Source organism: Gymnoscopelus microlampas, assembly GCF_963454915.1.
Source record: "Gymnoscopelus microlampas genome assembly, chromosome: 10".
NCBI lineage: Eukaryota > Metazoa > Chordata > Actinopteri > Myctophiformes > Myctophidae > Gymnoscopelus > Gymnoscopelus microlampas.
In genome coordinates, this window is record NC_139947.1 from 41,819,334 (window position 1) to 41,843,288 (window position 23,955).

At 40.2% G+C, this 23,955-nt stretch overlaps 4 protein-coding genes across 5 annotated transcripts; 3 read left to right on the forward strand and 1 right to left on the reverse strand.

Annotated features, from left to right (window-relative positions):
* The first annotated feature begins 743 nt into the window (after positions 1–743).
* racgap1 (Rac GTPase activating protein 1) lies at positions 744–11,826 on the forward strand. Its single transcript, XM_084069106.1, has 17 exons — positions 744–880; positions 1,549–1,643; positions 1,889–2,091; positions 2,556–2,701; positions 2,873–2,945; positions 3,065–3,118; positions 3,211–3,285; positions 3,430–3,553; positions 3,896–4,032; positions 4,493–4,657; positions 4,773–4,868; positions 6,137–6,335; positions 6,840–6,945; positions 10,555–10,687; positions 10,933–11,065; positions 11,202–11,307; positions 11,707–11,826. The coding sequence occupies exons 2-17, from the start codon at positions 1,559–1,561 to the stop codon at positions 11,780–11,782; spliced, it is 1,911 nt and encodes a 636-aa protein (XP_083925232.1). The 5' UTR covers positions 744–880; positions 1,549–1,558; the 3' UTR covers positions 11,783–11,826.
* A 1,221-nt stretch (positions 11,827–13,047) lies between these two features.
* On the reverse strand, positions 13,048–16,112 carry LOC311053183 (uncharacterized protein). Its single transcript, XM_084068633.1, has 5 exons — positions 15,909–16,112; positions 14,394–14,499; positions 14,029–14,135; positions 13,615–13,787; positions 13,048–13,498 (listed from the first exon to the last, which is right to left on the reverse strand). The coding sequence occupies exons 1-5, from the start codon at positions 16,063–16,065 to the stop codon at positions 13,220–13,222; spliced, it is 822 nt and encodes a 273-aa protein (XP_083924759.1). The 5' UTR covers positions 16,066–16,112; the 3' UTR covers positions 13,048–13,219.
* A 717-nt stretch (positions 16,113–16,829) lies between these two features.
* bin2a (bridging integrator 2a) lies at positions 16,830–19,693 on the forward strand (the record flags this gene model as incomplete). Its single annotated transcript, XM_084070112.1, has 11 exons — positions 16,830–16,913; positions 17,011–17,091; positions 17,274–17,328; positions 17,438–17,532; positions 17,745–17,840; positions 18,037–18,144; positions 18,247–18,332; positions 18,511–18,586; positions 18,676–18,758; positions 18,878–19,532; positions 19,621–19,693. 11 exons carry the CDS (start codon positions 16,830–16,832, stop codon positions 19,672–19,674), a joined length of 1,473 nt encoding a protein of 490 aa, XP_083926238.1. The 3' UTR covers positions 19,675–19,693.
* Positions 19,694–20,619: 926 nt separating this feature from the next.
* Positions 20,620–23,823, forward strand: LOC311053500 (uncharacterized protein). 2 transcript variants are annotated; one of them, XM_084069089.1, is made up of 6 exons: positions 20,620–20,828; positions 21,803–21,858; positions 22,554–22,607; positions 22,693–22,752; positions 22,925–22,972; positions 23,097–23,823. In XM_084069089.1, exons 2-6 carry the CDS (start codon positions 21,831–21,833, stop codon positions 23,267–23,269), a joined length of 363 nt encoding a protein of 120 aa, XP_083925215.1. In that variant the 5' UTR covers positions 20,620–20,828; positions 21,803–21,830; the 3' UTR covers positions 23,270–23,823. The 2 variants fall into 2 exon arrangements, with proteins under 2 accessions (XP_083925215.1, XP_083925214.1); XM_084069088.1 differs by having other exon boundaries at positions 20,620–20,824.
* The last annotated feature ends 132 nt before the right edge of the window (positions 23,824–23,955 follow it).

The window sequence follows — 23,955 nt, forward strand, 5'->3', positions numbered from 1 at the left end:
CGCATATATATTATATGCGATAATTCACAAAAAAATAAATATAATGCTAGTGAAACACGGAATGCTTTTTGCCATGTTCAGGCCTATAGCATATCATGTTTATAGCAATAAACATCTATATAAATATATATATAGTATTATATACTGTTTACTGTCTGTAACAGCAGTGTACTCATACTTGCAGTGGGGTAAAGTAAGTACATTTACTCTCATACTGTATAAGATAAGTACAGTTTTGAGTTTTTTTTTTTTTTTTACTGGATTACCTCCAATTTTCAGTACTTTTACTTATTCTACTTGATGAACATCTCAATTCTCATGTGTTGCATTGTTCAAAGCCACCTTCTTCTTTCTTCCTCTAGGGGGCGCTGTATGCCGAGGCGCTCTACGCCGCGACCAGTAGGCTACGCTAGTACGCTTATTATAAGCGACTTTGGGCTTGTCTTTCTGTAAAGTTGCTTATAAATATTGGTAGTTGCGGGTTGCGTTTTTTGGGGCTTGTTTCTACAGTGTAGTTGATTATTTGGACTTGTTTTCTAATTCTATTTTTATTTTGTTTTTGGCCTGAAAACGCCTCGCCTCTCTCTCAGCTAGGGGGTCCTTGGCCTGAAAACGTTGAAGACCCCTGTTCAAAGCCACTTTCTTGTTTCTTCCTCTTGGAGGCGCTGTTTTAATTTGCAGAGGCGCTCTACCCAAGTACACCAAGCTGTTCATTCATTGGCTAAACGTCTACATTTGAAATGCAACGCGCTCTCCGTCCAGAGTGTGGTTCAAACAACACAAGAGACTCTTCCTGTTGTCGAGAGTCTGTCTGATCAACCAACCTGATCATCACAACACAACACATTGTAACACCGTAGTGGAGGCTTGCTTTTTAAAGGTATGGAATGTTCCAACGCCAGCAATACTGTAACGTTATAGTTTTACACCGTGTAGTTTTTTTGAGGCGTAGTTAAACCGTTAATAACGGTTCCGTGGAAACCGTTAACGTTACTTGAAGATCCGTTGCTAACGCCATTAGCGTGTGCTAATTATAGGCCTAACCAGTGTTACAAGTAAAAGGCCTGTGTTCAAAACATTACCTGAGTAAGTAAAGTATTTGGCATCAAAAATATACTTTAAGTACCAAAAGCCGATGCAACGCGTTGTGAGCTTGTAGTCAGATAGGCTATTTTCAAATAGCCGAGGTATAAAATAGGGCTTAATGTTTGTTTTATAATACAAAAATACATATCTGCAAAGTAACAAGTAACTAAAGTTTTAAAGTAATTAAGTAGTGGAGTAAAAGTACAATATTTGCCTCTGAGATGTAGTGGAGTAGAAGTATAAAGTATTGAAACTGCGAAATACTCCAGTGAAGTAAAAGTACCTCAAAGTTGTACTTGAGTAAATGTACTTTCCACCACTGGGCCTAACCATTGTTGTCGTGTAAACGCACCGCAGAACAAATGCATTTGTTCGTGTTTGCTGTGTTTATATGGTTCGGTCCAAGGGCAGGTTATTTTACCCGTTTACTGAGTCAATGTGTGTTGTGTCTTTTTACAATAGGCAGGAAACCATGGACTCTGCGTTGAATCTGCGCCGTTTATATGACCAGTTAATCTCACAGATTAACACCCTCAACAGTGAAAACATAGAACCCCGTAAGTTTTGTTGTTTCTACATCTAGTTAAGGTTACTTCATTGACTCACACTGATTTTCTATGTGATTCTTTTGCTGTACCTTTTTGCAAACCGTTAATAAACAGTGTTTATGTGTTTACGGTTGCATTTTGTACACTTTGAGTTAGAAATGGATATATATTTACATTGAGAATTTTACTGTGCAGACATGTCTGGCTGCCGGTCCATCTTTTAGACATTCATTCATTCATGCCTCCTCTCCCAGACTTCATTCAGATGGTGCTGAACTTTGAGGAGTGCCGAAAGAAGTGGCTTAAAGTAGAGCAGGACCTGGGCTCCTGCAAGGATGTCCTGGCCCAAGCAGAGAGTGACCGAGGAGCACTGGAGGTCAAACTGAAACATGCACGCAATCAAGTGGATGTTGAGATCCGTCGACGGCAGAAGGCGGAGACTGATTGTGAGAAGCTGGTATGTTGGACTTGAACTTATGTGTTAACTTAAGTTTGATTTTATTTTCTGCCACTAGGCATATTGCTTGCCCTTTCATCCGCAATCATCACAAAGGGTGGACAGGCCTTTTCAGTTCGGGCCCCTAAGCTTTGGAACGCCCTACCTGTTGACCTAAGACGTGCAAAATCAGTGTCATATTTTAAAACTCTTCTGAAAACCCATCTCTATGCTAAGGCCTTTTCCAAAATGTTTCCTACCACTTTTGTTTCATTTGAGTGTATCTGTATGGTTTTAATTTACATTGTGTGCCTACTATGTGTTTTATTTTATGATCGTCTGTTGTAGTTTATCTCCAATGCGTTATCATGTTGTTCTTTTTTATCCTGCTCTGTAAAGCACTTTGTGATGATGTCTGGAAATGTGCTATATAAATAAATTCATTAATCCACATCAAGTAATTTGTCTGTCTTAATATCATAAAGGATCGTCAGCTGCAGTTGATTCGAGATCTTCTCATCAACGAGGGATCCGGCTCAAACAGCATTAAGCTGAATGAAGAGCAACGCTCAGCGCTGGCATTCCTCAACTCGCGCACGCAGCCAGCACAGAACCTGAACACCAGCCGAAGGTAGATATGACCCCCCACACACACACACACACACACACGTCCTATAGTATTGGGTTTGAACCCCGCACATACCATGTGAATGTCCTACTGCTTTAAAATATTTTTTGAATAATTTGAAATGGGGGTCCGTGACATGATATTAACACATATGATCTGATTTGTTCTTCATAGACTCGGAAGAATCGATGAGTCCAATGCCTCCATCTTGTCAGACATCAGTTATGACAAAACGGATGACTCTCTCGTAAGCATATTTTTCACGTTTCAACGTAATAAATCTAATTAAATATCATATTCATCCGTCAGTAAGAAGAAAGAATGCAGATTACCTTACAGTTTGTCTAATCTGTATCTTGTTTACAGGATTGGGACTCCTCTGTAGTGAGGACAGTGCGTCTCAAGAAACGACAGAAGAGGGTATGTTAACTAAAGTGTTGAATTTTCCTCCTAAATGTTAGCGCTTTGGAGTCTGGCAGGTTTGTTTGAGGTTTATTCTCTCTTTTTCCTAGCGTTCCTCCAGACATGTTGATGGCCCTCCTCTTGCCTCCAAAAGGTCTTGTTCTACAGGCAGAACATCAGACAGGGTATGTTGTGCAGATTCATCTGGGTCAATTACTTGGACATAAATGCATCAACATAATTTTGTTGTATTTAGGGGTGCAACTAATAATTGATTTAAATAACTGAAAAGGAGTGTAAATGTCCGATTCTTCATTTATTTCTCGTAGGGAAATGAGTCCCTCATTGCCAAGACTGTAGTGACAATGCCTGCAAATGGCGGACCTGTTGAGGCAGTCTCTACTATTGAGACTGTTCCCAATCCCTATTGGACTCGCAGCAGGAGAAAGACAGGTGAGAGTTAATCTTATTTCCTTTAGTATTTGTAGCACATTAAAGTGCAAAGCATCAAATATATTGTGAAAAAAACGTGAACAATCCTGTCCTATGTTGCAATGCTACCACTAACTGTAGCTTGATACTTTTGTGTTATTTAATCAGTATTTGTGGTTAGAAAGGCAGAATTGGATATCTGTTATTCTGATGCATGAATGCGTGTCAATAACTATGACTTGCATGCATACATACACTCACTCACTTCATTCAAAACCATTTTCCAACGAGAGATTGGAATGAATAATTCCAATATCTACTATGTTCTAGTCTTAACTAATATTCTGCTCTCTCCTGCTCAAGCTGCAATGGAGTGGGACTCTGAATCTGTCACATCTGAGGACATCTTCAAACAGCCAAACAAACCAGAGATGAGAGCTGAGCCCAGCACTCCACAGGGCAATGGGGGAATCCGCCATCATGAGTTTGTCTCCAAAACGGTAAAACATTTTTTCAACTTACAAGTAAATGAAACATGGGAAATAAATACTTTATTTTATTAAAGTGCAATTGCCCACTGCAGAGCAACATTACAATCCTTTACTTTACTAGATCAAGATTTAAGTAATATATTCTCTCTGGTTGGCCAAAGTTATCTCTGCTCAGAAATGGTGGCAGTGATGGGGGAGCAAATGTGGTAGAGGGAGTGCTATGTCATGATTCCTCCATAATGCATTTACCCTCGATACATTTTGAAGTGATCTGTAAAAAAATAATCTGTTTAAGATCATTTTACTGTTTCACCCGAAAAATTTCAGTATTTGGTGTGCCATGCCAAATAATGTTTTTGAGAAGAATGGTCTTAACATCTACCCAGTGAAATAAAAATATGGTTCACCTGGGATGGGAGGTGAAGCTACTACCAGTCTTTTGATTGCATTAATTGCGTTAATTAAACAGGTTATCAAGCCAGAGTCTTGCGTTCCCTGTGGCAAGAGGATCAAGTTTGGAAGGGTATCCCTTAAGTGTCGTGACTGCAGAGTAGTCAGCCACCCTGAGTGCCGTGAGCGCTGCCCTCTGCCATGCATCCCCAACATGGTTGGTACACCTGTCAAGCTTAACGAGGTATGTGTGACAACATTTATTTTGTATGCGTGTTCTTCCCAAAGACAACATGATGATTATAATACGGTCCTATCTCTGTTTGTTTTTTATAACATGTTTGGGTGCTATGCTGCAGGGTACCCTTGCAGACTATGCGCCACACTCATCACCCATGATTCCTGAATTGGTGATCCACTGTGTCACTGAGATTGAGCAAAGGGGCCTAAAAGAGGTGAGTGGTTCATGTCTATGCCTGAGATGGTAGGTCAATTTAGCCTGAGGTGAGGTCCCTAGTTATCACTACAGAAAAGTATATTAGTGCGATAATGTCGCCCAGACAATAAATATGTTATTTGCAACTGAAAAAGGCATGAGCAACAACTTTTTGCCAAATCATGATTAAATGCTGGACAGGCGATGGTAAGAAACCCTTTAAGTTGAAGTCCCATCACATTGTGAAGAAGTCTGTGGACATATTTGAAACTTCATTAGATTTCAACATGATGGGAATCAGTCTTTTTGGAAACTGCTGTTGATCAGTTCTTAGAACTATGCTACTGTTCTCTTCTCTCAATCTGCCCCCGTCTTTCTGTCTATCTAACTTTATCTATCGATCTGTCTGTCAACTTTTCTGAGATTATAATGTATAGTTGGAGAGGTCATGGATCCCAGCCATGTAATTAAGTAATGGGACCATCCTCAGATTGGAACATTGGGCAAATTTACAGGCATTCAGACACCTTTCAGTGAAATGTGTCATTTTTAATCTGAAATGTGTCACCTGCGTGATTCGTGCCAATTCAGTTGGATTCTTTTTCCTTTTGAGCGGGTGCTTTAAAAACCTACCCAGAGCAAAAGAGTGGTGCGAGTTTGGAAGCACATGAATCAAGTGTCAATAAAAGGCAGCATGAGCCTGAAGGAGTGGAGCCAATCGGTCAATTTGTCTGTCACAGTACAGCGCAAGCCCTGAAGGACCATACCCAGAAACAGACAGTGATGTGTGAACACACTGTTAGCTATGCTGCAGTAATGTTACCGATTTGATATTCGATAGCCAGATAACCTTGCTATGCACTGCAGTTGGCTAACTTTAGCAAAAACAACCTAACAAATATTAAGTGTCACTGTTAGGCTATTAAATTCTGTTTTCAACTACCCAAAGCAGCATTGAGCCATAGCATCGGCAGATCGGCTTGAGAGTGGCACATAGTCAAATAAAATCAAGAGCATATGATCCCTCTATTGCATATATTTTCAAGAAATTCATAAAAACTTCATGCACGATGCATTCTCTGCAACAAATAAATAACTGTGCAAACAAGGGCAGCCGTGCTTTGCTGGCACAATGAAAAACCGACATAAACACGACATGGGAAGAAAGTTTATGATGCCATGATGCCACAGGATAGCCAGCAGCAGCCAAGTACCCAGAGATACAGGACATTTGCCTTCTCGCCCTTTTCACCCCTAACCAGTTTGATTGTGTTCCTTTGCTCTCAGACTGGATTGTACCGTCTGTCTGGTGCTGAGCGCACTGTGAAAGAGCTGAAGGAGAAATTCCTGCGTGGTAAGACCATTCCGCCCCTCAGCAAGGTGGACGATATCCACGCCATCACTGGCCTCCTCAAGGACTTCCTGAGAAACCTCAAGGAACCCATTGTCACCTTCCGCCTCAACCGGGCCTTCATGGAAGCAGCAGGTATGGGAGAGTAATCATGAAAACAGTTAACTTACAAGGTAATAATTGTACAGTAGAAGAATTGTTTTCATGTAAAAATATAGAGGGATGATCCACAGGACAAAAATGTATATAACAAGATTGGGGATTGGGTGCAGTAGGTTTACATAGTCTCACAATAAGCTTACTCTAATTATGACTGTACATGGCTTCTGTTTGAAGCTTTCAAGTTAATGGTCGGCCTTATGTAGCTGAGCAGGCTGACTGCCTCAGCTTCCAGCCAGACAGATGGAAAGAAATTGGCAGAATCCAACAAAAACAATAATAAATTCTGGTTATAATTACTTGTAATACGTGTTGGCATGTGTCATTTCTTAATGAATTTATTACTGTGTGTGTGTGTTGGATCTTCCAGATTGTTAGTCTTGTTATTGCCAAACAGAATACGCTGTTATTGCTTACTATTAATCAAAAAGTCTATTTCTTGTCCTCAATTTACAAATGGTTTCCTTTGCTTTTCCTCAGAGATTCCAGATGATGACAACAGTATAGCTCAAATGTACCAGACTATTGGTGAGCTGCCACAGGCTAATAGGGACACGCTGGCTTACATGGCCCTTCACCTCCAGAAGTTAGTATCCATTCTGATGTATTGATATGTATGAATGAAGCATTGATATGTGACGTGAACTCTCACCTATTATTATTATTATTATTACTAGACCATACCCGGTGAAAGGCGCAGGTGAAAGTAGTTGCAAAGTTGGGGTTAATGCACGTCCTGTCGCGCAGTTTCTCCCCCGCGCGCGTCCCGTCGTGGCTCCCCCCCCCCCCCCCCCCCTCATGGCTTCCCCCCCCCTCCTCCCCGTCGTGGCTTCCCGTCCTCCTCCCCCCGCGTTGCGTCACCCCTCCCCACGGGCGCGTGTGTGTGTATGTGTGTATATATATATATATATATATATATATATATATATATATATATATATATATATAAGCACGGAGAATGGCCGAGAACAGACAGTTTATCAGGGATCGAAAGTGAGTGTACTGTGTAGTGCAGTGGTTCTCCAACGTTTTTATGTCAAGGACCCCCAAATTGACACTTGTTATGCCAGGGACCCCCATAAGAGACGTCTTTTTTTACGGCTCTAGCAGTGAATCTTAACCATTTTAATTTGAAGGACCCCCAGTTTGACATGCATTAGGGCTATGGACCCCCATGTAATGGCATTTCTATGTCTTGGACCCCAATTTATATAGTAAAGTCTATGTTTATTTAACTCTGAGAGTGTACAAATGGAACCAAATGGACCCCTTAGAGTCCATTTGGTTCCATTTGTACACTCTCAGAGTGACAGACCCATAAGGGTCCATTTGGTGCCTAATCTATCATTTAGCTGGGGACCCCCTGGAACTCTGGACCCCACTTTGAGAGCCAATGGTGTATTCGTGTGTACACACACACGCACATCCCGTCGTGGAGGCACAGAACACAAACACCCGCGCATATAACAGGCGGAGCCGTCCCCCGTCGGGAGCGCGCACAAACACAGACACAGACACACACACACACACACACACACACACACACACACACACACACACACACACACACACACACACACACACCACGGTACATCCTCCCGTCGCGAACACACACACGGGCGTCGTGTGTGTGTGTGTATAAAGTACAAATAAAGTACATTGTGACACGTGGCTCCCTAACGTGCATGCGCACGTGCGTGTCCACGCATACACGGCCGTGGACCCAAGTTGCAATTGTGGTGCGATCAGATTCATCTCCCCCCCCACCCACACACACAGCACGGAGAATGGCGTACACACACACACACACACCACGGTACATCCATGCGGCCCGTGGCCTGTCGCGAACACACACACACACACACACACACACACACACCACGGAGGCACGATGCTACTCCCCCCCCGTCCCCCCCGTCGTCGCAAACACACACACACACACACACACACACACACACACACGAAACACAGCAGAGTTTTTGACGCACATACGCTCACTTTTAGATCCAGTCCTATTTTAAAAGTCTGCGTATGGGGGATGCACGTATCCGCGCGCCTCGTGTAGCCGGTGTCTCCCGGTTTGGCTCCAATGGGAAACATGGCCACAGGCTGACTAAATAAGCGATTTAAACGGGTAGTTTCGCTGGCGACCTAAAATATTATGTAGCCGACCAAACCTTAAACATCCGTGCGGTTTAGAATCTACCATTAGTTTTGGGATACGATGTATACAAAAGGGTAAACAGCGGAGCCTTGGCGGACGTTCGCCCGATCCTGGAAGAGAACGACATAGAACCGTTCTTTATGGAGCATTATCCTGCATCGTGTGTGGGGGGAAAAATCTGGAGTGTTTCCTTTTTCCACAGTAGAGAGTGGGCGGGGTCTATGGTGTAGCGTCGGCGTTGGTGTTGCCATGTCCGCCGATTGTAAGCGCTTTAGGGCCAATGTTGGTGTTATAGGGTTCGTTTGGTTTGGCGTCGTTTTCATAGACCTTGCTGCTTGTTTCTCTCGCGAAACCTGCCAACGACGCATGCGCAGTTTGATCAAGAGTCCACTCTACCACCAACCACCACCACCAACCACCACCACCGTGAGCTTACTAGAATTATTTATAAGATATCAGCATACATTAATATACCCATTAACACATTGCCTGCCTAAGACGTATATATACGTCATTTAGAAATCAGCTGTTGCCTGCCAATGACGTATATATACGTCTTTGGAAAAAAGGGAAAAAAAAAAATTTTTTTTCAAAAAAAAAATTTTTTTTTTTTTTTTGCATTTTTTTATAATTTCAACCCTTGTCGAATTATGAACAGATTAGGAGCTAAAAATGTTCGAAGATTTGCTGCTCCATTCACTTCAATGTTAAAATTCAAACGGACAAACAATTCACTTTGTTTTTTGGTTTAAAACTACTGCTTTTGAGCTATATTGAAACATCAACCAAACATGTCAACGAGGTCAAAATGACCTCGTTGACATTTGTGAAACCACACCTGAATCTCATCTGTGATTAGAAACCATCTGGGGATCAATCATACCGGAGGAAAAAAATCTGTGGCTACGCGAACAGGTACCAAAAACATGGCAAAACCCTGGCAGGCAACAGCTAAAAATCTGAAAAAACTCTGGCAGGCAATGTGTTAAGACCTGAGGCCGATTCTACAAATGTCTCCTAAATCCTAGTTTCTACTTTCTATATAGTGGTTCTCAAACCTTTTCATGTCAAGGACCCCCATAATTATATGTATTTTGCCGCGGACCCCCATCTCAAATATTTTGTTCCAGGGACCCCAAGAAGCAAAGATTAGAGTTAAAAATGTTCGCTTTAAAGATGTACATATTCAAAGATTTCCACACACACATTTTCACGATTTTGCAAAAAAAGCAGATCTACGAGCTCATTGCGCGGCACAAAGTGACAGGCTGTATATCTGCTATTTTTTGAATAGCCAAAGTATAGAATAATGGTTAAAGTGGTTAAAATCTAAAATGACACGGATGCTTTCCCGGTTTTAATGGGTTAAACAATACTAACCGATTTTTCTGCTTGTTTTGTTGTAGCGTAAAATGTATATTCTATATTTCTATATTTATTTGGAAGTTGTTAAGATCTTTGGGTGGCAAATACCTCTAGTTTGTTCGTGGTTCACTGATAAATACCTAGTGCAGTGTTTTCTTTGGGTCCCACACAGCTGCTCACAAAATATTCTTTCAGCTCATAGATTCCCAGGTATTGTGATTTGAGAGTTTGACTAATTCACAGGAGGGGCGAAATCCCAAAACTGGCAAACAGAAATATTACATCCCTCTTCCACCTCTATTTTGGAGAACCACATAGAGTGATTGCACAGACCAAGTTGGCAAGATAAAATGCAATAAAAGCCAGTGTGCTTTGGTTGGATGTCTCTTTTCATTAGGCCCATCTTTTTAGTACTTAAGTACTAGCTGCAACGATGCTGCCGCTTTGTGTCACATTTGGACACATCAATTGCACTACTGATAAACATTTTTACATTTACCACCCTCAAACTGGATGGCTAAGTATTCTATTGAATAAAACTTTGCAGGAGAGCTGACCGGATTAGTTTTATTGGAATGGAAATTTAGTTCATTTGACAAAAGAATCACTTGATGCTGTGGGTTTTCTGACAAAGAAGCTTGGTTAAAAGGGGCAATATTTTTTCAGAGTTGCGCGGAGTGTGGACACCAAAATGGACATAAGCAACCTGGCTCGCGTTTTTGGACCAACGCTTGTAGGTCATGCGGTACCTAACCCTGAACCCATGACAATCCTACAAGACACCAAACGGCAACCTAAGGTAAGAGACTTAGCAAACATCCTAAAGGCACCTTATACTAATAATACAGCCATGTCGTTTGACAATACATGATTGACACTAATATTTTAACATAATGCTTCTTGAATGTTGAACTGATCATAATAATGTGCAGAACTGAGGAAAATGTTCCCTCTAGTTATATAGACTATGCTGGAAGAGGGATTAGGTAGCAACTCGCTAAACTTGCTATTTCAGTATTTCGTTCTGATCATCATTCTGTTAAGGTTGTTGAGCGTCTGCTGTCCCTGCCCGCTGAGTACTGGAATCAGTTTGGTATGGTGGAAAACATGCAGCGAAATAGGGATGACATGATCATCATTGAGAATGCAAACTGCTATGCCACCCCAGATATGAAAAGTAAGTCACTACAAAACTAAACTGGCCCATTGGGTGATATCTTGAAGTTGTAATCTATTGTACACCCATATCAGCGTGAGTGGTATGCTTCCAAATCACATTGTAATGTTGACATGTGTTGTATGTGTTGCTGTAGACTCTGTGAGCATACTGGGGCCTATCAACACCCCAGAACACCAGCTTTGCAAAACCCCTTCCTCCACCTCCTTGTCCCAACGCATGAAGTCCTCCCTGACACCAAGGTAAACACTGAGATGACGCTCCTCTCCTTCCTCAGCTTGCCGTAGCGGTGGAAATTAAAGAATCAAACATGTTAATCCTTGGTATCTTCTTAAGAACATCTGACTTCAGCTTAAGTTATACTCTGTAGTATGGCGATGTCATTTGCCGACCATAACTGTTTTTCTTGCTAAATGATGCTTACGTCCTTCACAGAGGTTAGCCACAAGTAGTAAACATGTTATTGTCGGTATCTGCTTCAGAATATCTAAATAATCATTTATACTCCGTAGTACACTTGCCACTAGAAATGAACTGATTTTCAATCATGCTAAATTAAGCTTTCAACGCAAACTTGTAGATTGGCTATTTTCATTTTAAGCCTGGAGGTGATTGTGATGTATGTTTTGTGTGCGTTGCAGATTTGGGAGCAGGAGCAAACCAGTAGCAGCAGTTGCTCATCAAGGGAACTACTTTGCATCTCCACTGCTCAGATAAGAGCAAAGCAGCCAAAGAGCCAAGAGCCTATCTACATTTCTGTATTCAAAAACATTTCCTGAATGCTTTCTGAAACGCTTCCTTTGAGTCTATTCTTATTTGTTTCTATACTGTTTAAGATTTGTATTTTGATTGTTTTAAATTTGTGTGTTACTACATTGTTCTAACTAAATCATCTGGCGTACTTTGAATACCTTTTTTATTTAGGGCTTGGTACTACAGTTTGTTTGAGGTATTTGAGAGTAGTTTATATTATAGATGCAGTTTTATGGTCATTTGTTTGCAGAATGGGCTTCAACTCATGTATTACTCAGAAGTTGAAGATATTTTTTAAGCATTTCATTCTACAGCTTAAGTGTAATTTATACTCCGTAGTACGACAGTGTCACTGAAAATAACAATCTTCAAGCAACTGTGTGTTGCGATGTGCTGTTGTTAGCTTGAAGATCAGTTATTTTCGGCAAGCGACACTGCCATGCAGTGGCTTTATACTCAAGCCAGCATATAGCATTCTTTAGTTTAGATTTTTGTTATAAAAAAAGATATGCAAATAAAATTGCTTGCCAGATATGCCTGCTGTTGTGTTCGTAGTGTATTCCTCTTGTACGTACAGTATGTAATGCCAGTATACTACAGTGATGTTTTGAGTTTGCACTATCCTGATTTGTACTTCCTAAATGGATTAACCGTCATTGGGTTGTTCACTTAGATAATCATCTATGCATTACGTATCGTATGTTATTTGCTGCAAAAGGAGAATTTCACTTTTCATACTTTCAAAGTGTTCTTCACTCTGCACTCCCAAGTGGTCCAAAGGAACTGTTCAGATTGTTTGTATAACTGTAGCAATACTAAGAATTCAGAATTGTCTTTTTTTTTTCCCTTCATTTTTTAAAACTTGTGATGTTTACCATTTTGTACAAGTACACAAAATTATTATGGTTTGTAAAATATAGTTTGAACATTTAACTACACCTGAAGTCTCCTCTTCCTTTCTGTTTGAGTGCTTTACTCTTTGGGATGTAAAGGACAGATCATGACGCATGCCCGGGGAGCCGTTAAGAGATTTTCGGGTGACATGGTCGTATGATTCAATATACTTTTGCGATTAGTGCTGTAAGAATAGACCGTAGGGGAATACCTTTGATTCTACAATATAATGTGTTTGGTATAGACTTATATGAATGGCACTGCTTTAAATAAATCTGCGTAGAAAACATTGATGGTAATTTCTTTAAGAAATTAAAAATGTAGTTTATTTTTTATTTAAATTCAACACTGTATAACAAAAAGTATTTAACAGAGACAATCAGTCTGGACATAGACATTCAAACGTTCTGGAGTATGTATCCGGTGTGTGTGCTCACATCATGTACCTCAGGGGTATATACAGAAACTATAAATTTCTGTGTGAGCTGAGAAGGAAACAACTTAAAATCAAAATTTAGGATGTGGCCATAGAAGAGGTGTGTTTTTAATGTAGTCCTGGAAGGCCGGGTCGGAGCCCCACTTATTCATTGCTTGCTTCTCCAGAATGGGGATACCACTGACGTGACGTAACAGGAACCACACAAAGACAGGCGACAAAACACTGAGGTACTGGGAACCCTGCATTACAGATGAGGCTGACAGCCACAGACCTGACCATTGCATGATCTCACCCAAGTAGTTTGGATGTTGGCTGTAAGCCCACAATCCACTCTGAATAAACTTTCCCTGAAAGGACAAAAAAAGTTTAATTTTTCAAAAACGCAGTTGTGAAAGCCACTGAAAAAACACATTGACCAGCATACTTATGTAAGTCCAGTGTAGGACAACATGTCATGACTTACTGCATTATCTGGGTCACGTTTGAAGAGCCACTTCTGTTGGTCCGCGATAGCCTCAGTGGCAAAGCCAAGGCCCCACAGACCCCAGCCAATGTAATCCCTCATACCAAGAGGAGCATCTCGCTTCTCACTGTTCAGCATGAGGGTGGGCAGGAGCGTCATAAATACCCACGCAGCTAGAGATATAAGAATATAACAATACTTTATTATATTCTCCCACCAAAAAGAGTCAACATGCACTGAATTTGATAGTAATAGAAAATAAGCAGCAGCGATCTAATCCTATCTTGACTGGAATATGAAAATGACAGAAATGATTTATAGAGGTGTCCCATCCCTTTATAATGTGCTGAGATGGTCAAGGACTGTGGCAATGCATGGCTGAACTAGGAACACGTTCACAATGATCCGAAATACCTTGAATGCTCCAATATACAAAGAAAGTCCCTGGGCTGTCTCTGACTTTGTTAAACCTGCGATCATGGCCGTCCTTCAGGATCCGCAAGAAGAGGAATGTCCCCAGCCTGCAAAAAAAACCTACTCAGTTACTGCTGTTCTTTCACATTAACTCAAACATTATTCATTAACCCAACTTTAATGACTCACATTCATAGGTTCAGCACTGACCTAGCCAAGGACTTCATACCTATACAGCTTACATAGACTAATTAAACTAATGAGGAGTTCATGCAACAATCAGATCCTACAAAACACGTTTTGGCCTTTTCTGCTGGAAAGGTTCTGTACATGACACTGGATGGGATCCACACTACCATGCTTACCTGAGTCCCCATGCAGTCACCAACCCTGTCTGCACATTCTGTCTCACATGGCCCGCCCCACCCCATATACGACTCAGGTGGGCAAGTAGTATAAATGTGCCGGATCCTAAAACAAAGACAAACAGAGATTAGACTTTAAGGAACAGCATATGCCATCCAGTGTCACTGGTGGGTATTGGTTATGGATATCACTTGTTGCAGAGTAAGGCGTGTTCAATAAATCTTTTACCCAGGGAACTGCAGACAATTGGTTCCAAAGTTCAAGGGTAAAATATCCAGAAGCACAGATCCCAGTTGGGGAACAGAAGAGGACGAATAAGAGAATTGTCCAGGTGATTCATTTGCCATTTTAAGACGATATCAATCACTGGTGTCTACAGGTAAGTTGCATATATTTATGAGATGGTAATGCAACTTTTGTATTATAGGTCCAATTATGCTTTTAGTCTTTTAATTAAGTATTTAATGGACTTCATCTCCAGCTTGTGTAACTTACTTATGTTTATTGATTGTGGTAATCGTTTTTGTTTTAATGTTCTCATAAACATGATGACGTCACAAGAAAAATACTTTAGATTGTGATTTGTCTAGATTGTATTACATTTGTCTAGATTAAAAGTTAAGTAAGAGCCTTATTCAAAAATCATGTTGGTTAAAACATAGCCTAATTCCAAAGTGACTCACATTAAATATTTACACATACAGTAGGCCTATTGCCTTTTGATTTTGTAAATGACACTTCGAGCCATATGACTCAATGAGCTTACATCTGCATAACTATCTAATATCTGGTCATAAATAACCAGCCTACATTGTAATTACTAATTTGCATAGTTATACAGAAGTGGCAGGCCACGTTCTTTGGTAGTGATAACCATTAATTAATCGATTTCTAACTTTAGATCTGATAGATAAATGTGGAAAAACCAGAGTGTTAATGTTAAGCTGCTTTATGATGCTGCTTCTTAAGCAGAAGGAGGAGCTATTGGCAGTGCTGCCAGATTTTGAGAGAGAAATAAGCAACCAGGTTTAGAAAAACAAGCACAAAGGCGACTATAGGCCACATCCACATGAGCACTTTAACCTATATACTGTATACATCAGCTATTTTGCTATTTTCAAAAAATCTTGAAATAAATGGAGAATATGCAACTTACAGAAAAACAAGCCCAAAGTCGCTTATAATAAGCAGACCTGGCAACACCGTCTATTGGGCTGTTTTACAACAAGAGCTGTTTAGATAACAGTCGTTTTGCAACAGTAACCCCTAAGTTAGACACTATTATATAAAAGTACAAATATTAAAACTCCTACTTTTAATGTTAACCTATAATTATTATGACAGCGTTTCGCTTTTCTATCTGATATTCATATATGAAGCTACGTTTAATAAGGCTGCACCGCTGGAGATACTGAACAGCCTACGAAACACAAAGAATTTCGTGGCCAGACTGGCAGTGGCCATAAACATTAATCACAAAGTAATAGGCTATAAATCAACATTATTATTATTACCTGCCAAATCATAAAACTTCTCCGTTCTGAGAGTTGAAGCAATGGCCCAGCCAACCCATTGGATACCCAGGTCTGTGATCGCACATTTCGTCAGAGTGCTCCCCATTATCATGTCCACCAACTGCTGGAGGAGCAAATGAATTTGGTTTTCTGTCATTGGACCGCCTTCGTGTCGTAACGATATACAAAACACGGTGGGCAAAGTTCACCATTTCCACGATAGCACAAGTAGTGTGGGTGGAGTGACTTGACCTCTGGGAACTCTGGGTATTGTAGTCATGGTCTCATGGAAGCTACTTAAAGAGCAGGGGTCTTCAACAGGGGGTCCTCAGAGTTACTACTGGGGGGCCACCAAGTATTTGTGTGATAGGATTTTTTTTACATTAGCTACTTTAACCCAAGCATCCCTATTCTGAGAAGAACTTTACCCGAAAATAGCAGCTCTACAAGCTCACCAGCCTGTAGATTGGTTATTTTCGGCAAAGAGGTTTGGTGTAGAGGGAGAAAAAGTACATAGTGAATAGTCAAATTTACTAAAGTATTGACGGTTAACGTGGTTAAATGTCTGAAAATGCACATTAACATGAATCCAACTTACACTGATGACATGCTGTCAAACAAGTCTCTGGAGCTATCTATGAAATCTATCGAAAAGTTTAATCTGCAACACAATTTTAAACAATATGCAGTGGGGGTCCTGCTTCATCTCTCTCTCAGCTAAGGGGTCATTCAGAAAAACGACATAGCCTAAATGGAAATATTAAACCCCTCACGTGTCCAAATGCGAAGTTGCATTTGTTTTCTAGCACTACAAACCAAAATGATGCGTATGCAGTAGCAATTTGTAACATTGTTTTTTGTCTCTCTCTCTTCTTCATCTCAGCAACATAGGCTACACCTTTTGCAAAAGAAGATACAAATATGGCAGAGGGCAACAGTCCAAAAGGCAGTGCTGGAGTCTTTGCTAAAAAGGTTCAAAGGCAACTGAGTAGAAGCAAGGAAAAGGTATCATCACACCACCTCTCCTTTATAAAAGTACTTGAAATTACATTTCCTGTTTGTTATGACATGCATTACTTTGAGTTGTGTATTTGCTGTGTAGGTATTACAAAAGCTGGGGAAGACAGTGGAGACCAGAGATGAACAATTTGACACTTTCCTCCAAGATTTCACTGACCAGCAGGTATCAGTATTATAGCCACTGAGTGCTGAACTCTAGGCAGCACAATGTCCTGTGTATATGTGCCTATTATGGGATACTGCATGCTACATAATAATAATTGCACAATAATTGTGCTCAATAAAGTTAACATGATATACATAATAAATCATAACACTGGATATAACACTAGCCTCTGTTTGCAGACCGATGGGAGCCGAATGAACAAGGACTTAAAGGCCTACCTTAATGCTCTCAGAGGTGAATGATCAATATATTTGTACATGTTGCAAATGGGGAGATACTATAGCTCACAAAGCTACACCAGAAATACATACATCCTGATTATGAATCTGTTCATTTACTACAGAAATGAGAGATGCTTCAAAACGCCTGTCCCAGTCTCTGTTTGATGCTTATGAGACTGACTGGGCTGCCGAGGAGGACTTGGGAGCCATTGTAGAGGTCAGCTATGATCACAGATGAGAAAAAAACACGTTAAAGTACAGGTCCATTTGGGTTCATTTTTACTCTCCCAGAGTTAATTTAACACTGAGGATTTTACTGTACTGAAAACTGCTTTCCTCCACACATATATTCGCGCTTTGCAAGAGAACTTGAAACTCCTCTGTCGTTTAAATGAAAAAAGCAATGTGTATGTTCTCTCACTCGATAAGGGTGAGGACCTCTTGTGGAATGACTATGAGGTGAAGATGTTGGACCAGGCAGTACGCACCATGGAGACTTACATTGGTCAATTCCCAGATATGAGGGTAAGGCACGACGCACAAGCACACAAATGTACACACAAAGGGATATATACACACAGTAAGAGAGAGAGAGAACATACCTGCTGCTATGTGGACCTACCTAAGTGTTACCACCTTTGTGTCTAACCTTATGCACCTTATTTACATACTGTACCTACTGGTTTATGCTATGTGTATATATATATTTTTTTCTCTGCAGGAGAAAATTTCCAAAAGGGGCAGAAAACTGGTAGATTATGATTCTTCTCATCACCACCTGGAGGCACTGCAAAACGCTAAGAAGAGAGATGATGTCAAAATAGCTAAGGTCAGAGAAAATGACTGACCTATTCTCATTTCTTATTCCAACACATAGCTGAGTTAAAGTTTCATATGACTGATGCTGCTGTTGTTTGTTTGTTGTTTGCAGGCAGAGGAAGAAGTCAGCTCTGCCAAAAGTGTCTATGAAAGCATCAACAATGAGCTAAAGGAAGAGCTCCCAATTCTCTTTGATAGGTAAGAGCAGAAAGCAGATATTGCATTACTTTAGATAGCTTTTGATTTGGTAACTGTGAGAATAATCCCTGACTCTGACCTTTGATGTGTTCAAATACTGACTACACAGTAAAATCATCTGTGTTAAATTAAAGATTTTCATGTGTTCACATACTCCTCTCTTATATCTCTCTTGAAGCCGTATTGGATGCTACGTGGCAGTCTTCTCAGCTATCTCAGCATTACGAGATGTCTTCTATAAGGAAATGAGCACGGTATGTCTCGTGTTGTGTTCATCTGACAATAAAATGCACTTGTCTGACAACATTCACAGAATGTTTTAACCATGTCTTCTTTTTTTTAGCTCAACCATGATTTGCAGAATGTGATGAAGGAGCTGCAGGCTGAGCATCCCGACAAGGTGTTTGTCGTCAAGGGACTACAACGGTTAGCTTATATTTTTCACTCTGACTTTCAAAGTTGTTCTGATTTATTCACTTATCTTATTGTATACGGGGAGAAGAAGTTGAAAATGTAGAGATTATATTTTTCTGTATTTATTTCAGCCATGGCTCCCTGAAGAGACGTTCACTGATGTCCCCAAAATCATGGAAGTCCAGCTTCTCTGATTTTCACGCGGGCTACAGCCCCAGACCTTCCCAACGAAAGTCCACCTTCAGATCTCCTGATAGACCTTACCGTGATGAAACTCTGTCCAGGGAGAGCAGTACCCTTACCATGTCCCCACAATCCCCACCACTGGAAAGCTCCTGTTCAGAGCTCAGAGATCAGTATGCAGAATCCACCCACAGCGACAGTGAGCACTCTCCTGCGGAGGCCAATCCCGAGTCTGACACTACGATGGAGGCTGCTGGTGATGAGCTGAAGTGTGGAGAAGACAACAGTCTAGAGGGAGGAGAGAGGGACGTGAAGGAGGGGGAACCTGAGCTGGAGGCTTCTGCAGACACACCTTTGATCACCACTGATAATAAAGGAGAAGAAGAGAACCCTCCGCCAAGTGAGAGTAGCTCAGAACTTAACAATTCCTATGACTCAGAGAGTTTGGAGCTCCAGCTATCTGCGGTAGACAACGCCCCACTCTACATTGAGGAGAAAGTGGAAAGTCCTGTTGCCCTTGAGACTCCTCAATCTAATGGACTGGGGAATGGCGACGTTTCTGGCCTTGATTCTGATGCAAAAGCTGTCGCCTTTGTAGCCAAGGTCAGTTGTCCAGCAGACACAGGCTAAGTATAGTGATGCAGATTGTTCTATTTTGTAAGCTTTTCCCTTTTCTTTCTCTGTTATCTAGGATATTCCAGTAGGAAACCAAGGGTCCATGGACTCAAAAAGCACAGATGTTTAATCTATTAAACCTTTCATTTAAGGTTTGTGTTTTTTGTGTATCCTTGCACTCATATTTCAGTCTATCTAAACTTAACTAAGAGTTTAATACAATCAGTTATACTCTGTTTATTTTGACAGGATTGGATTGGCTAGACGTTTAGAGGAGTGAAGCCATCAGCAGCACAAGAGACAGAAACGTGTAATGAATGTGGAAAGACGGAATCAAATTTCTAGTAACGCCATTGTTGAATGAATGATAAACCATCCACTGACTCTTTATTGTTATTTATCTATTGTATCATTGGATAACATTTCATCTGCTTGTTTGTTTAAAAACTGTAATCATAATTAGCCTACAATCTCAGCAGTATATCAATAATAGGCGTAATCATTTTTCTTTTTGTTAATGTTGATTTTTTATTAAGCTCATTATTTCAGTTTCAGTTTAGTTCCAGTAAATTATAATTGTTTGTAGATTTTGCTTTGTCCTGTATTGATCAAGTTGAGCGAATAGACAGGATAGTTTAAAAACAATGTCACATTAAATCTTATACATACAACCCTAGAATGGCTGTGATATTACATAATATATTTCATGTATTATATAAGTACATGAAATGCAAGTAATATCAAATTACAGCCATAGGGCTAACATTGCACAGTGATTGATTGCTATGTTAAATTGAATGTAATTTAAATGTGGGCCTACTTCAGCCTATTATAAACAGGAATGTCGATTGCTCTAAATACAGTTAATAAATAATAACAATATGACACCTTGTTGCTTCTTTCAGTGTGTGTGTGTGTGTGTGTGTGTGTGTGTGTGTGTGTGTGTGTGTGTGTGTGTGTGTGTGTGGGGGGGGGGGTTCAGGTTAGGGGGAGGGTGAAGGGGAGGAACGAAATCAGGAACGGAAATCGACAGCGTGGGCGAAACTCCTCCCAGCAGCACACACACACACACACACACTCACTCACTCACTCACACACACTGGTACAAAGCCTCTACTACTGCATCTTCGAGACTGAACTGCTAATTAATTACCTGAGAGAGATACTTTTGTATGATTTAGAACTTGAGCTGGTTTCGAGGTTGTGTACATCCTCATGATTTAAAGCATAGGAAACAAGCTGCTGCTGTGTTACGAACGGTGAACTGATCGACTCCACAGGTAAGTCTCAGCTCAAACAAAAGCCTGTGTGTGTGTGTGTGGGGTGTGTGTGTGGTGTAGCCGCCGTGCTGAACAGAACAATGTCTGCTGACTGCTGAGTGTTAACAAGCAGCTGGGATGTTTGGTAGATCCGTTTGGTAAAAGCTGACAGTTTATTGCACGTTTTTGTTACTTTGGGTTGGGCCGTGTTGTCTTCACAAGTTAAGAAACTTTCCCAGTTCGGCAGTGGTGGAAAGTAACTGATTACATTTACTCAAGTACTGTACTTAAGTACAATGTTGAGGTACTTTTACTTAACTGGAGTATTTCCAACATACTTTTTACTACTCCATTACACCCCAGAGGCAAATAGTGTACCTTTTAACTCCACTACAAGTATTAGAACATTTTAGTTACTTTGTAGATTTCGATTAGGTTTTCAAAATATACATTATCCACTTAAGCCCATACATTTCGGCCATTTGAAAATAGCCGATCTACACGCTCACAAAGCGCATTGTGAGCTTGACTTGTAGATCTGCTATTTAAAAAAAATGCTAATACATTTTATACATGATACCTTGTGAAATGGGACATTCTGCATAATGAGTACTTTCTACTTTTGGTACTTTGAGTAGATTTTTATACCAATACTTTCCGGACTTTTACTTGTAACTGAGTATTTCTACATTGCAGTATTGATACTTTTACTTAAGTAATTGAGTACTTTTTCCACCACTGCAGTTCTGTAAAGTTGGAAGCTAAGGGAACTGAAACGGGATATGCTGTGAGTGTGGCTGTAGTGAACTGTAGACCAAACCAGTCGAGTCAACAGATTACATTGATAGATAGAGAATGTCAGCTGATTAGAGTCAGTGGCATGATGTAATTACTGGTATGACAAGATATTAAGTGTCACTCGAGTCATAGTCAAAATCAAACTTTAAAAAGCCATTTAGTCATGTTTCCATTTCAAATATTTCTACTTGTTTGTCATAGTTTGTGACACCAGACAACATCAGTCATCATGACGTCCTCCAGTCCACCCCTGAATGGTATGTATGTTTGATTAGCATTATACTCTAACCCAAACCCCCAATATTGAGCTTTAACCTTATCAAATGAACAAGTTACTTAATTCTTTTGATAGTAAAGGTTAAGTGTACATACAGACTGTTGGGGTTAGTGATAAAGTTTGTTTTTGTGTGGTCGACTGGGAAATAGCTATGATAACTTCAGCCTTTCTCATACATCAGTAGGTGGTTCTGTTGATAAGGATATTGTGTCATAGCGTAGGCCTACATGTATTTAGAAATCAATTAAGTGTTTGACAAGTTTGTCTCAGGTCCAGCCCTTCATAATCAGATTACTGTGTCTCAACACTTAAAGGAGTAGTTCATCCAAAAAATTACTTGTTTTCTATCAATTACACACTCCACAAAGCCTTGAATTAATGGAGATTTCTTTTTTTTAAGTAATCTTTTGGGTGAACTACTCCTTTAATATGCTGCCCTTGCTCAGACATTGTGCCATGATGATGAATTGAATACATAGGAGCACAGTGGAAACAAGTCCCCAGGACTTCTTTGTGTTATCCTTTTAGCCTAAATGTCTGACTGTACCTCGTGCTGTTTACATTTCTGTCTAATAAAGTATTCAATCAATCAATAACACAAAGTGTGGCCAGCAGACTAGAAATAGATATGAGCTCTTTTGCACATTTTAATTTGCTTAACTGGTATAATTTCAGTATCAGAAATTGGGCTTTCCACAACAATTCCCCCGCATCTGGATACAGTTGAAGGTATGCCTATGTTTTGAACTTAATTTTAGTGTGTGTTGTATTAAAATAAGTGTTAATTTAATTCATATACCTGCCATATTTTCAGCATCTACTATGGAGACACTAACATCACTTCCCACGCATGCAAACACAACACTGATTGAGGGTAACTCCTGTTCTTTTTTTTTTATCGTGCCTAAAGGCTGTGTATAGTGTCCCAACTGTGACTGTTACAACTTGACAGTTCTCCTAATGTAAAATAGGTTTTTAAAATCATAACATCTGTCTCCAAGCTTTGTAAAATAATTGTATTTATCTATTTATTTTGTTCTTCTCAGTGGTAACAACTGCAGTTCCAATGCACACAGACTCCACTGTTATTGCAGGTAATGATGCTCATGCTACTCATTCCTTCCGATGCCAAAAGTCACTCAATTGACCGCATTAACACAACATCCATTTTGGTCTTACTTAATGTGTTTTAAAAACGAGTTTGCCATGTCTTTCCAGTGGTTATAGTTCTGGTCCTGCTGACAGTACTTGGTTTGGGATTCCTTCTTTATCGATATCTCTGCCACAACAAAGGCGATTACAGAACAACAGGGGAACTGGCTCCAGGAGAGGACCCTGATGAGGACTGCAAGGTTCAAGCCGCAGTCGAAAAGAAGGAGTACTTTATCTGAACTTGTTAGAAGGCTGGCAGCAAAGGAGTCATTGGATCTTAACAGTGGTCTAAAAAAGAGTGGCTTCTGGCCAACTATAAAGAAATTTGAATATTTGTCTTTTGAGAGTTGCCCACTGCGGGCTAAGTCAAGATGTTGTGCTGTACAGCACAGTCATGCATAGGCACAGGAGTACTGACAGGTGACAGAACAGGTATGTGTAGATTTATAGTGCTAAACAAGAAGTATTGGGATTTGCTCAAAATGTCTAGGGTGCTATTATAGGTTGAATTTGTTTCATAATCAATTATTAGCATGTCTCTGCTACTGTACAGTCATATTTTGCTTTGTTTATTCAGTATCTGTGATGTTTGATTTAGACATGTCGATATTTACTTTTCAAAACAGGATATTTGTACAATTTGTGTCCTGGGGCCAAAACTGCTGTTTTCTTTTCTTTTATATAATGTGAACACGTTTTTTTTAAAGCGAGCAGCTATATTTGTTCCCTTTTTACCAATTATCTTCCATGATGTTTTGCCAAACGTTACTGATAAAAAAAATATACTTCTCCATTTAAGGTGAGCATGGAAGGCAATAAAAACTGTTTTTCAACTTATGTTATTACAGTGACATTTTTAATTTAAAATACTTCCTTTCAATTCCCACCTGATGAAAATATCATTATGGTGCTCTCAATCGAGGTG